The 12,120-nt window shown below is 49.5% G+C and overlaps 1 protein-coding gene across 4 annotated transcripts in view; it reads right to left on the minus strand.

The window, feature by feature from the left end:
• The window catches only part of FBF1 (Fas binding factor 1), a 207,469-nt gene that overhangs the window by 141,480 nt on the left and 53,869 nt on the right, over positions 1 to 12,120 (minus strand). For all 4 annotated transcript variants that reach the window (XR_010243855.1, XR_010243854.1, XM_063960539.1 and 1 more), the window contains one exon: positions 9,105 to 9,218. Coding sequence is in view for 2 of the 4 variants with exons in the window: in XM_063960539.1 (XP_063816609.1) it covers positions 9,105 to 9,218 (114 nt within the window). In the remaining 2 variants the exon portion in view is untranslated. The remainder of the gene's footprint in view (positions 1 to 9,104; positions 9,219 to 12,120) is intronic.

Raw genomic sequence — 12,120 nt, forward strand, 5'->3', positions numbered from 1 at the left:
GCGGTACGAAGGGACGATGGATGAGCAGAATCTCTTTCAAGAAAGTCTGAACCTCAGGGAGGGCAGCCAATTGTTTCTGGAAGAAAATGGACAAGGCCGAAATCTGGACTTTAATGGAGCCCAAGCGTAGGCCCACATCCACACCACCCTGCAGAAAGAGGAGAAACCGTCCTAGTTGAAACTCCACCATTGGATACTTCTTGGATTCACACCAAGACACATACTTTTTCCAAATGCGATGGTAATGTTTAGACGTAACTCCCTTCTTAGCCTGAATTAGGGTAGGAATGACCTTTTTCGGAATGCCCTTCCGAGCTAAGATCTGGCGTTCAACCTCCATGCCGTCAAAAGTAGCCGCGGTAAGTCATGATAGGCCGACGGCCCCTGTTGAAGAAGGTCTTCGCGAAGAGGAAGGGGCCTCGGACCCTCCAGGAGTAACTCCAGAAAATCCGCGTACCAAGCCCTCCTTGGCCAGTCCGCAGCAATGAGGATCGCCTGAACTCTTGTTTTTTTTATTAGTTTGAGAATTCTTGGGATGAGTGGAAGTGGAGGGAACACATACACTGAGTGGAACACCCACGGAGTTACCAGTGCATCCACCGCCACTGCCTGTGGGTCCCTTGACCTGGAGCAGTACCTGCGAAGCTTCTTGTTGAGGCGAGAGGCCATTATGTCTACCTGAGAGACACCCCAACGGCTTGTCACCTCTGCGAACACCTCTGGATGGAGGCCCCATTCTTCTGGATGGAGATCGTGTCTGCTGAGGAAGTCCGCTTACCAGTTGTCCACTCCCGGAATGAAGATTGCTGATAGCGCCACCGCGTGCTTTTCTGCCCAGAGGAGGATTCTTGTTACCTCTGTCATTGCCGCTCTGCTCTTCGTTCCGCCCTGTTGGTTTATGTAGGATACTGCCGTCACATTGTCCAACTGAACCTGAATGGCCTGATCTTGCAGAAGATGTGCCGCTTGTAGAAGGAGGTTGTATACGGCCCTTAGTACCAGAATGTTTATCGGAAGGATGGATTCCAGACTTGATCACTTTCCTTGGAAAGTTTCCACTTGGGTGACTGCTTCCCAACCTCTGAGACTTACATCCGTGGTTAGAAGGATCCCAATTCTGAATCCCGAACCTGCGGCACTCGAGTTTGTGAGAAGTTTGCAGCCACCAGAGGAGTGAAATTCTGGCTTTCGGCGACAGGCGTATCCGCTGATGCATGTGAAGATGTGATCCTGACCACTTGTCCAGGAGATCCAGTTGGAAGGACCTCGCATGGAATCTTCCATACTGAAGAGTCTCGTAGGAGGCTACCATCTTCCACAGAAGGCGAATGCACTGATGAACAGATACCCGGGCTGGCTTCAGGACAACCCGTACCATTGATTGGATCACCAACACTTTTTCCACCGGTAGAAATACTCTCTGCACTACTGTCACGCTCGGCAAAGATTGAGGTTCCGACAACCGAGCTTGGCTGGGAGGACATCTGACTGTGTAGGAAGTAAACAAGGTTGAAGATCACCGGCATTTGAGGAACTGAAAAACTGTGGTTTATGATTGGTAGACAAGGCTGAAGGAGGCTGGGTTTTGAAGGTCTGAAAGACTGTGGCTTGTGACTGGTAGACGAGGTTGAAGGAGACTGGTTTTGAAGAACTGAAAGACTGTGGCTTGGGCTTGGAAAGCGAGGCTGAAGAACTCAGATTCTAAAGAAACGAAGACTGTGGTTTGGGCTAGCGAGACGCCCGCAGAAACCACCCTTTAGCACCTGAAGCCCCTTAACGACCGGGAGCCCATGAGCGCCTCCACGAGTGGCGACGGGTTTAAGCGACAGGACAACAGCAGAGATAGGTCACGGACTGATGATAGCAACCGAAACCGGGGGAACCAGGAACAGCCTGGGAGCACAGAGCTGGAGCACCTTTCACAGGAAAGTAACTTGAAGCACTGGCACTCTCTCCCTGAGCCAGCTCCCTTTTAGAAGACTGCACCGACTGGCTGGAAGCAGAGTGTGAATTCAATTGGCAGATCTCTGGTCTCCAACATGGCCGCCCCCAGCACTGGGGACATTCTCAGCTGCAGCACTTTAGCTAACCCAGCTCCGGCCCCGACTTCCTGAAACAGAGTCACCGCCAGAGGGCTCTGAGGCAGCGACTACCCACTGCAGCGCCCGGCTCATCAGACCCCGGCCCCCGAAAGCCGCACATGCGCCCAAGGACCCGCTGCAAGCAGCTCCCCACCGTCGCAGCACCGCCAACCACCGGGATGGCAACCCCCGGGAGGTCGCACCGGAGGTAAGGCTCCGGATACTGACAACTTCCGTGTCGAGTATCATCCCCAGGAAGGGCAGTCTCCTTGTCGGCTCCAAATGTTACTTTGGGAGGTTCAGGATCCACCCATGATCCTGGAGTAGTCGAGTTGAGAGAGAGCAATACTCTGCAACAACCTCTCCCAACCTCTCCCTGGAAAACGCTTTTATCAGGAGATCGTCCAGACACGGAATTATGTTCACTCCTTGTCTGCGGAGGAGTAGCATCATCTCTGCCATGACCTTGGTGAACACTCTCGGTGCTGTGGAGAGGCCAAACGGCAGCGCTTGGAACTGATAGTGACAATCCAGCAGCGCAAATCTGAGATAAGCCTGGTGAGGCGGCCAGATCGGTATGTGAAGGTACGCATCCTTGATATCCAGTGATACTAGGAATTCACCTTCCTCCAGACCTAATATCACCGCTCTCAGAGATTCCATCTTGAATTTGAATTCCCTTAAGTAGGGGTTAAATGATTTTAGGTTTAAAATCGGCCTTAACGAACCATCCGGTTTTGGCACCACAAACAGGTTGGAATAATAACCCCTGCGGTGTAGGTGAGGTGGAACTGGGACAATAACATCTGTTTTGACCAATTTTTTAACGGCTTCCTGTACGAAAGCACTTTCTGTCAGCGAAACTGGTAAGTCTGATTTGAAGAATCTGTGAGGTTCCTGACACTCCAGTCTGTAGCCCTGGTTAACAGTTTCTGTCACCCAGGGGTCTAGGCCTGATGACGCCCAGATGTGACTGAAATTTCTGAGTCTTGCTCCCACCTGCCCGATCCCCAGGCTGAGAGGTCCACCGTCATGCTGACGATTTTGAAAAGACAGAACCTGGTTTTTGTTCCTGAGAACCTGTTTGTGCAGGTTTTCTGTATTTTCCCCGACCACCCCTAAAGAAGGTGGAAGGGGATTTGGATTTTTTTAATTCTGCGGTCCGAAAGGACTGCAGTGTGGACGTAGGATAAGATTTCCTAGTTGGTGGAGCTGTTGAGGGTAGAAAGGTTGACTTACCCGCAGTTGCCGTGGAAATCCACGCATCCAGTGTGTCCCCAAACAGAGCCTGACCTGTGAAGGGTAGGTTCTCCACACTTTTCTTGGATTCCGCATCCGCAGTCCACTGGCGTAGCCAGAGTCCTCTGCGTGCTGATACCGCCATGGAAGTAGTCCTTGCATTCAGCATTCCAAGGTCTTTCTTGGCCTCCACCATGAACCCAGCAGAATCCTGTATGTGACATAAAAATAAATCAATGTCACACCTATCCATAGAATCTAAGTCCTCTAGTAATGTGCCTGACCACTATACTATGGCTTTATAAATCCACGCACAAGCAATAGTGGGTCTGAGAGCCACGCCTGTAGCAGTGTATATAGATTTGAGTGTAGTCTCAATCTTGCGGTCAGCCGGCTCCTTTAGGGCAGTTGAACCAGGGACAAGTAAAACCACCTTTTTTGATAACCTAGATACAGAAGCGTCTACTATAGGTGGTGTTTCCCATTTCTTCCTATCCTCTTCAGGGAAAGCAATGAGAATTCTTTTAGCGACCTGGAATTTTTTTTTCTCTGGGTTTTCCCAGGATTTTTCAAATAAAGAGTTCAGCTCTTTAGAAGCAGGGAAGGTGAGAGAGGATTTCTTATTTTCTGTAAAATAAGATTCCTCTTCCGGCTCAGGTACCTTCTCAGTAATATGCAAAACATCCCTAATGGCTTCAATCATCAACTGCACCCCCTTAGCAAGGGATGCATCCTCCCCCTGCATATCCCCATCACCGTCCCCTGTATCAGAGTCGGTATCAGTGTCAACTTGCATTATTTGGGCAAGTGTACGTTTCTTAGGGTATGTAGGTGGGGTATGGGAGGGAGTAAAAGCTGAATGCTGTAACCCCTCTACAGACTTCCTCAAAAACTGCGTCTCTTTCTCATTATGTGACATCTTAGATGAAATCTGTGATATCATTCCCCTTAAAGAATCCACCCAGGGGGGTTCGGATTCGACAGGTTGGGAAAGCACATTGCAGTCCTGAATATATGGGATAGACTCTTCAGGAGAAGATACACACTTTGCAGCACAGGATACAGAGCCCTTAGACATGGTAATGTGGATAAATATACACACACACACACACACACACACACAGGAAAATGTCAGACAGTTTCCCCAGAGATAGTACCTTCAGAGAGCCACAGAGTATAAGGAGCCAGCCACACAGCGCCCCAGTAGGCAGATAGTAGAATAAACGGCCGGCGCTGAATGAGTAACCTTAATAGGATAAACAGTTCTTATAACAATCCCCCCCCCCCCCCCCGTCTATAACACCCTGGTACCGCAGAGGTATGCTGGAGTCATGAGGAGGGCAGCGCTCCCTATCAGCGTCTCATCTGTGTGATCTGCAGGGATAAAATGGCGCTGGTGAGTGCTGGATCCTCTCTGAGGAGAAGCCCCCGCTCCCTGTACTGGCGCGTCTTCCCGCACTTAATAGATTATACTGGCCTGAGGTTTTGTGCTGCTAACAGCGGAATTAGCCCCTGTTAGCATATTTGACCAGTGAAGGGTATGTGCACTGGCCCAGGACGCCCCTCACAGCGCCGTACACCAAGTGCCGCTGAGCCATCCGGAACGCAGCCTGTCAGAGCTGCGCTCCCACCCTTGTGCCGCCATTCACGCCGGCGACCCTCTTCCCGGGCCGCCGGCGTCCTACTCACCACTCTTCTTTCTTCTGGCTCTGTTAGGGGGTGGCGGCCGTGCTGCGGAAGTGAGCGGTCGCCTTTGTGGGCTTGCGATCAGCACCCTCAGGAGTTCAGTGTCCTGTCAGTGGAGATAGAGAACCATTAACTTCTAGAGTTGGTTCCTACTCCGCCCCTAAGTCCCACGTAGCAGGTAGGCTGTTGCCAGCAGCCTGCCTGTACCTAACTAAACTCAAAAAATAATAAAACTAGAAAAACTCCTAAGAGCTCCCCTAGCTGTGACCGGCTCTTCCGGGCACATTTTCTAAACAGAGTCTGGTAGGAAGGGCATAGAGGGAGGAGCCAGCCCACACTATTAAACTCTTAAAGTACCAGTGGCTCCCAAAAGACCAGTCTATACCCCATGGTACTAAATGGAACCCCCGCATCCTCTAGGACATAAGAGAAATACATTTTGAACTGTACTGATCATACTGTTGATCTGTACTGATCATACTGGCATTCAAATCTGATTGACTGATGTCCATATTGGAATACTGGTTTATTAAACAACATACTGTATAACTACATAGAGTAGAGAAGTCTGGAGTCATGGAGAGACTATAGACTGGGGTCAGTTGACAGAATGGAGAGATCTGGCCTGCTGAGGCTACAGACTAATTGGCTGCGACACTGAGCAATAAGATGCTTTTTATTAAGGTGCATGTAAATAGGGCTAATTCAAAAGCTGTTTTAGAGAAGGTACTGCACATGATCTGGAGCTAAGCGTACACTGGTATAAGATACAGAATTGCACACAATCAGTTACATCTCTGTATACATAACAAAGATGTGTAGAACTCTGCAAATGCTCATTTCAGCCTTCCCCTTGTGTACTAGTGTGCGCTGGACTGCGCAAGCCCTGAAACGCCCACTTTCAATGTTCGTATATAGTGCAACTCCACCTGTGGTTCTGACCACTCCCCCGTTGCTGCACCATTAACATTGCACCAGCCTATGGCAGATGGAGTGTCTCCCTCTGAAATTCTTCTACACTGTGGCTGCAGATCTGCATTCGCTGACACTCCCCTAACATGCCGTGAGATGGACTTTTTTGTAATTTACATCAGGCCACCTCCCAGTCACCGCCAAGAAAATGGTATTGCGCTGTCAGTTCTAATGCTAGCGACTCTACAAGCAACATCAGTATCTGCAGTCAGGGGCCACGTCTGAATCAGGCACTAAGGGGCCGCTTTAGCATGACACGCAGAAATCGTTATTCGCAATTTCCGCATTTCTTTGCATGCGCGAGTACTTAGATTGAGTTCGCACGCGATAGCAATCTAAGTCCCGGCGGGGGAAAGGGAGGGGGGGGGGGGGGGGACATGTCCTGGACAACAGAGGAGTGTCCAGACAGCTTGAGGGCCAGTCCGCAGCGGCTGCGTGATGTCACATGCAGCCGCTGCAAACCCAAAACGTGGCAGCCCTGTGACTGCCTTCGCTGCAGGGGGCAACCCTAAACATGCTTTGCGCTCGCAATTTAACAGGGGGGGGGGGGAAGGACCCGACATGTGGGGCGGCCTTGCCCTGTGCTGGGCGGCCCACCAGCATGTTAGAGTAAGGAGTTGTAGTTTTTGCAAAACTATAACTGAAGCTGAATTAGGCCCTAAGTCTACAATTACAATATCCTGCATTAAATGGAACTTGGGAGACCATTTGGCCTGAAAGGAAGGTTTAGTACGAAGAACAGTCCTGCCTTCATAAGTCATGAGATATAGAGAACAGAGCTCTGAAATTCTGCTAGCTTTGGAGACAGACCATATAAAATTGACTCCCAATTAAGGAATTCAACTCCCCTGAATCCAAAGTCTGAAAAGCTAGTTCTGTAAGGCTTTCTACACCAGGTTGAGATCCAGAGGAGCTACTGGGTGGCAGGAAGGTTGCACATTCAGAAAAAAAAAAAAATATTCACTTCCGACATACGTCACTGCACGCATCAGATGATCCTGCTTGTTTCTTTAACGGCACAGGAACTTTTGGTGTCTCCCTGAGTGAACCCCCAAGCCCTGAAGGCTGAAGTCTGTTGTCACAATACTGTATCACAATCTTACATGAGATGACCTATGTTGAAGTTGTCAACTCTCAGCAACCAGAGGACCAACTGATCCACCTGGTGGTGAGATGATGGTGTGATCTGTTTCATTTTAAAAGTCTATTGCACGTTGGTCTCTAGCAAGGTTGGAGATTCCTCCTTGCTCAGCACACCATTGAGGTAGGGAATGACAGCCACCAACTTGGAACTCAGAAGGTCAGCTATCACTGCCAAGATCTTCGTGAACACCCAATGCACTGTTGTGAAACCAATACTGAAAATGATGGGTCTGAATAACAAATGTGAGAAAGCACTTGTGTACTTCCCAGTGGCTTCACTTCTTTGGTGACCATGGATACCATGAATTCATTCCGTTTCATTCTGCCTAAGGGAGCCCTCAAAGACCCCATCTTGAACCTGTCTTACCAAAGCTGAATGTTTAGGGACTATAGGTTCCAACTGTGCCCAACCGATCTGCCTGGTCTCTAGAGCCAGGATCACTCAGTTTCCTTGTGTTTAGTGCAGAACTGCCACGAGTGGGAGCTTCCCCTTATCACCAAGCACTGCAGGCTCCACACCCAGCTCTTTCTGTGCAGAACCGATGCTGCGAGATAACTGTGAATAAGGACCTACTCCAAGAAGACTCTTACTTTGGAGCCACATATATACGAAACACAGTCTGGTGCCAGCTCCTGCTATCCAATGGCACTGGTTGCACTGAGGCTGTAGTGACTGGGTACCTTCACAGATGCAGTCCCACAGTGAAAATGGGTTGACAGGCAATATAGGCCCTCATTCCGAGTTGCTCGCTCGCTGGCTACTTTTAGCAGCCGTGCAAACGTATAGTCGCCGCCCACGTGGGGAGTGTATTTTCGCTTTGCAAGCGTGCGATCGCATGTGAAGCCGAGCGGGACGAAAACATTTTTTTTGCACTTTCTGAGTAGGTCTGAACTTACTCAGCCCCTGCGATCACTTCAGCCTGTCCGGTCCCGGAAATGACGTCAGACACCTGCCCTGCAAACGCCTGGACAAGCTTGCGTTTTCCCTACCACTCCCAGAAAATGGTCAGTTGACACCCATAAACGCCTTTTTCCTGTCAATCTCCTTGCGATCGGTTGTGCGAATGAATTAGTCGCTAGAAGCATTGCACAGCAAACTATGCTGTTTGTACCCGTACGACGCGCGTGCGCATTGCGGTGCATGCGCAGTAGTAACCTGATCGCTGCACTGCGAAAAACGGCAGCAAGCGATCAACTCGGATTGAGGGCCATAGTCAGCAATACTAAGCATCCAGCAGTGGAGTTACCGAACAAGACAATGAACAAGAACAATGAAATAAAAAATAAAAAAGCACTAAACTGCAACAAGCAAAAAAAATACTGATTTAGCATGGGACTGTGAGTGTAAAGATGAAGGGGAATTAAAACATTTGTGCTAAATTGTAAATTCCTAAAGTCCAGCATGAGGCCTCAGTGCGCCGTAATCCGATTACAGAACTATAAAGCTTATACCCATGGCTGCAACATAATGATAAAGAATCCATCTCTGTGGCTCGTTTATACCCCTTTTACACTGACAATTTTATCCCGGGATTTTGCACGTGAACGCGCATCGTCCCGGGATTTTTGTCAGTGTAAAAGGGTACACTTTCAATTTCCCGGGATGAGCATCCCGGGATTTCAACCCAGGTCTCGACCTGGGTTGAATCCGGGACCATCCCGGGAAGCTGTGCAGTGTAAACGGGTATACCGGGTCAAGGCGACCCGGCACCCGTTCTCTGCATAGGAGGAGGTGGTGCTCGGAGAAGATTATCTCCAAGCACCGCCTCCGGGAGACTCAGCGGTGACGTCACCGACCCGGCAATATGCCGGGTCGGCCCGCTAATGTAAAAGGGTCATTCCCGGGAATGTGTCCTTGGAAATATCCCGGGACACATTCCCGGGAATGACCTCAGCCTGCGAGTGTAAAAGGGATAATAGGTTGCAATGTTTTTGTGGAACTACTAAGTGTTCTATTACAGAATTATCCAGCAGCTTTCTCACCAGTGGTCTTCACGGGGGCAGGATCAGGGACAGATTTTTGCTTTGCAGTTTTAGTCTTCTTAGAAAAATCATTATCTTCATCAGATAGGATGCCATCAAGTGGATCATTTATGTCTTTGGAACAAGAATAGAACAGAAGACGCAATGTCACAAACATTACGCAAACAAAGCGGAGAAGCATATTTTCACTGGAAAATATCAATCTTACAAAACTGTAGCTGAAACTATATGTGCTCATGTAACCTTGTTGACAGACGGCTATAATTATATTCTTACATTAAATGGCAATTGTGTCCTGCTTGGTCTTTAAACAGACTTAAGCTAGTTAAAACTACAATAATCAGGCCAATCAGCCGATTTTCGTCTGCTCGGTTTAATAATCTCAGTGCGCACGCAGCACCAGGTCTGCTTATCGCACCAAAACCAGTCAGATCAGAGTATTGGCTCTGCTGCACGACTGGGCCCACAAAATGAGCCGATATCATGCACCTTTTGTAGTGTGTATGAATTTCTGATCATCTGCCCAACATTTTTCTGCTGATAGTTGATACATTACATTTGTGATCATCTTACATACATCACTTTTGTAATGATCTTCGGGCAGATAAATCAGTGTGTACACTCAACAGTGGATGTTCAACATTATTTCTCTGACGTCCTAGTGGATGCTGGGACTCCGTCAGGACCATGGGGAATAGCGGCTCCGCAGGAGACAGGGCACAAAATTTAAAAGTTTGACCACTAGGTGGTGTGTACTGGCTCCTCCCCCTATGACCCTCCTCCAAGCCTCAGTTAGGTTTTTGTGCCCGTCCGAGCAGGGTGCAATCTAGGTGGCTCTCCTAAAGAGCTGCTTAGAAAAAGTTTGTTAGGTTTTTTATTTTCAGTGAGTCCTGCTGGCAACAGGCTCACTGCAACGAGGGACTTAGGGGAGAAGAAGTGAACTCACCTGCGTGCAGGATGGATTGGCTTCTTAGGCTACTGGACACTAGCTCCAGAGGGACGATCACAGGTACAGCCTGGATGGGTCACCGGAGCCGCGCCGCCGACCCCCTTGCAGATGCCGAATAGAGAAGAGGTCCAGAAACCGGCGGCAGAAGACGTCTCAGTCTTCATGAGGTAGCGCACAGCACTGCAGCAGTGCGCCATTGCTCTCCGCACACTTCACACCAGCGGTCACTGAGGGTGCAGGGCGCTGGGGGGGGCGCCCTGGTCAGCAATGTAATATACCTATTCTGGCTAAAATATATCACATATAGCCCCTGGGGCTATATGGATGTATTTAACCCCTGCCAGGTTCCAAAAAAACCGGGAGAAGAAGCCCGCCGAAAAGGGGGCGGGGCCTATTCTCCTCAGCACACAGCGCCATTTTCCTGCCCAGCTCCGCTGCGAGGAAGGCTCCCAGGACTCTCCCCTGCACTGCACTACAGAAACAGGGTAAAAACATAGAGGGGGGGGGCACTTATTGGCGATATTTATAATATTTGAGCTGCTATAAAGGGAACACACTTATTAAGGTTGTCCCTATATATATTTATAGCGCTTGGGTGTGTGCTGGCAAACTCTCCCTCTGTCTCCCCAAAGGGCTAGTGGGGTTCTGTCTTCTATCAGAGCATTCCCTGAGTGTCTGCTGTGTGTCGGTACGTGTGTGTCGACATGTATGAGGACGATGTTGGCGTGGAGGCGGAGCAATTGCCTGTAATGGTGATGTCACCCCCTAGGGAGTCGACACCAGAATGGATGGCTTTGTTTATGGAATTACGGGATAGTGTCAGCACGCTACAAAAGTCGGTTGACGACATGAGACAGCCGGCAAACCAGTTAGTACCTGTCCAGGCGTCTCAGACACCGTCAGGGGCTGTAAAACGCCCTTTACCTCAGTCGGTCGACACAGACCCAGACACTGACACTGAATCCAGTGTCGACGGTGAAGAAACAAACGTATTTTCCAGTAGGGCCACACGTTATATGATCACGGCAATGAAGGAGGCTTTGCATATCTCTGATACTGCAAGTACCACAAAAAGGGGTATTATGTGGGGTGTGAAAAAACTACCGATAGTTTTTCCTGAATCAGAGGAACTGAATGAAGTGTGTGATGAAGCGTGGGTTACCCCAGATAGAAAACTGCTAATTTCAAAGAAGTTATTGGCATTATACCCTTTCCCGCCAGAGGTTAGGGCGCGCTGGTTAACACCTCCTAGGGTGGATAAGGCGCTCACACGCTTATCAAAGCAAGTGGCGTTACCGTCTCCTGATACGGCCGCCCTCAAGGATCTAGCTGATAGGAGGCTGGAGAATACATTAAAAAGTATATACACACATACGGGTGTTATACTGAGACCAGCAATCGCCTCAGCCTGGATGTGCAGTACTGGCGTGGCTTGGTCGGAGTCACTGTCTGAAAATATTGATACCATGGATAGGGACAGTATTTTACTGACTATAGAGCAGTTAAAGGATGCATTTCTTTATATGCGAGATGCACAGAGAGACATTTGCACTCTGGCATCAAGAGTAAGTGCGATGTCCATATCTGCCAGAAGAAGTTTATGGACGCGCCAGTGGTCAGGTGATGCGGATTCCAAACGACATATGGAAGTATTGCCGTATAAGGGGGAGGAATTATTTGGGGTCGGTCTATCGGATCTGGTGGCCACGGCAACGGCCGGAAAATCCACCTTTTTACCCCAGGTCACCTCCCAGCAGAAAAAGCCGCAGGCTTTTCAGCCGCAGTCCTTTCGTTCCTATAAGAACAAACGAGCAAAAGGACATTCCTATTTGCCCCGAGGCAAAGGAAAGGGTAAGAGACTGCAACAAGCAGCTCCTTCCCAGGAGCAGAAGCCCTCCCCGGCTTCTACAAAGGCGTCAGCATGACGCTGGGACCTTACAAGCAGACTCAGGGGCGTTGGGGGGTCGCCTCAAACATTTCAGCGCACAGTGGGCTCACTCGCAGGTGGACCCCTGGATCCTGCAGGTAGTATCTCAGGGTTACAGGTTGGAATTCGAGAAGTCCCCT

The sequence above is a fragment of the Pseudophryne corroboree genome, chromosome 3, assembly GCF_028390025.1.
Source record: "Pseudophryne corroboree isolate aPseCor3 chromosome 3, aPseCor3.hap2, whole genome shotgun sequence".
Classification (NCBI taxonomy): Eukaryota; Metazoa; Chordata; class Amphibia; order Anura; family Myobatrachidae; genus Pseudophryne; species Pseudophryne corroboree.